This window comes from Apteryx rowi, unplaced genomic scaffold (genome assembly GCF_003343035.1).
Source record: "Apteryx rowi isolate R43461 unplaced genomic scaffold, aptRow1 scaffold_530, whole genome shotgun sequence".
Classification (NCBI taxonomy): domain Eukaryota; kingdom Metazoa; phylum Chordata; class Aves; order Apterygiformes; family Apterygidae; genus Apteryx; species Apteryx rowi.
The window spans coordinates 454724-456602 of NW_020450795.1; the positions used below are offsets into that span (position 1 = coordinate 454724).

The 1879-nt window shown below is 72.9% G+C and overlaps 1 protein-coding gene across 1 annotated transcript in view; it reads right to left on the reverse strand.

Moving 5' to 3' along the window:
- Positions 1–1502: 1502 nt before the first annotated feature.
- Positions 1503–1879, reverse strand: part of SHE (Src homology 2 domain containing E) — a 3074-nt gene continuing 2697 nt past the window's right edge. Inside the window, exon 3 of the mRNA XM_026080913.1 lies at positions 1503–1702. Coding sequence (XP_025936698.1) covers positions 1516–1702 — 187 coding nt within the window. The 3' untranslated portion in view covers positions 1503–1515. The remainder of the gene's footprint in view (positions 1703–1879) is intronic.

Consider the following 1879-nt stretch of genomic DNA (forward strand, 5'->3'; position numbering starts at 1 on the left):
ACCAACCTGGACTATTTCTTCTCCGGCAAGTAGCCGGGCTGGACACTGTGGGGGGCTCCTGGCCCCCGGCCCCGCGGCGGGAGCAGCCCTGTGGAGAGGGGCTGGTGCCGGATGCCAGACCGGGGGGGGCTGCGGACCGGGGGGGTCCGGCAGGGAGGCAGCCCCGGGCCAAGGATCAAGGTGCCGGGAGCGAGCGTGGGACCGGGGCCCCTGCGGGAAGGGCAGAGCCCCGGCCCCGGCCCCGGCCCCACGCGGTGCTGCCGCCGCGGGCACCCACGGGAGAGCCCGGCTGGGTCGGCCGCGTCCCGCGGCCCTGGCGCGGCACGGCGCAGAGAGTTTATTTTTACAGCACGTGTTGGGGAAACGTGACAGAACGCGTCTCCTCAATAAACGCCTTTTATTTTTAAGGGAGCGTCGAGGCGCCTGGTTGCATGGGGCAGGGGGGGCCGGGCGGGCGCTGCAGCCCCTCGCGCTGCGGGAACGGGGCCGGGACGCCGTGCCGTGCCGTGCCGTGCCGTGCCGTGCTGTGCCGTGCCGGCGGCCCCGGGAGCAGCCCACCCCGTGCCGCGTTGTGCAACGCCCTGGGGAGCCGCAGCTGCAGGAAACCGCAGGGCAACGGGAGCGGGCGCCGGGCTCCCTGGGGACGCCGCGCTCCCCGCGGGGCCGGCCCGCCGCTATAAAAAGCTCGGCAGGATGCAGATGTGCGCGGGGGGCCGGCCGGGGCGCGGGGCGGGGGTGCCCTGCCAGCGGGGGCCTCCCGAAAGCGCCCGCTCGTGCCGGCACGAGGCCGGGGCTGAGTCACCCGCTTCCGTCCTCCCAAACGGCACAAGGTGCCGCGGGGCTGAGTAACCCCAGGGCCGGCCCCAAACCTGCCTTGCCCGACGGCCCGTGGGTGTTTTCTGCCCTTGCCCTCCTGCCGAAGCGCGGGGCGGCCGCGGGCTCACCAGGGCCCCGGGGCCGCAGTGAGCATGCGGGAAGCTGTGGTGCCAGCGCGGCCGGCAGCGCCCGAGCCTGCTCTCTGCACGCAAAGCCCCGTGGCACCCGACCAGCTCCCGGAGGGACCGGTTCGGCCAGGCTTCTTGTTTTTCCTCTCCAAAAAATGGCCTCGTGCAGCTGGTAACGCGCAGCTCTAGCCACGAGGTGGCAGGGGCCTGACGACCACGATGTCCCGAGCCGGCCATGGGTGCAGGGTGCTCGGTGCATGGTGCATGGCCCAGGGTGCTCGGTGCAGGACCCAGCACCCTGCGCTGCAGCTGCCCGGGACCGGAGGACCCTGCTGCTTTGGCCACCGCCGCAGGAGCAGGAGGGGTCGCCGTGTCTCTCTGCACCTGCTGCGCAGCCCCCTTGCYGTGGGGACCTGCCTTGGCCCCCCCGCCCCATCCAGCACAGCCCTCCCCCCCGCCCCGGAGCAGCCCGTGTCCTCTCGGCCAACACCTTTATTTTATTACTCCGTTACACGGCCCCGTCGCGGCGCCCCAGGGGCYGGAGCGGGCGGCGGCGCGGGGCGCGCGGGCGCTAGTGCAGCTTGCAGTGCACAGGGTGGAGCAGGGCCATGTGCTCGGCCCCCTTGAAGGGCAGCTTCTCGGTGGAGTAGTAGTGCACCACCTCGGGCACGCTGGCGAAGACGCCGCTGGTCTGGCTCAGCGTGTACTTGTTGTCCTTGGTCTGCGCCACGATGATGTGCACGCAGCCCTGGCTGGTCCTGCGGCGGCGGCGGGCGTCAGCGGGGGCCCGGCCCAGCCCGGCCGCTCCGGCCCCGGGGCCGCCCCGCTGCCCGATCCACCCTCTATTTGTTCCCGTTCCCCGCTCCGATTGTTTCGGCTCCGGGGGCTCCGCTTCCTCAGGAAGGAAACGCCGCCGGCGCTGCCGACAATGCCGC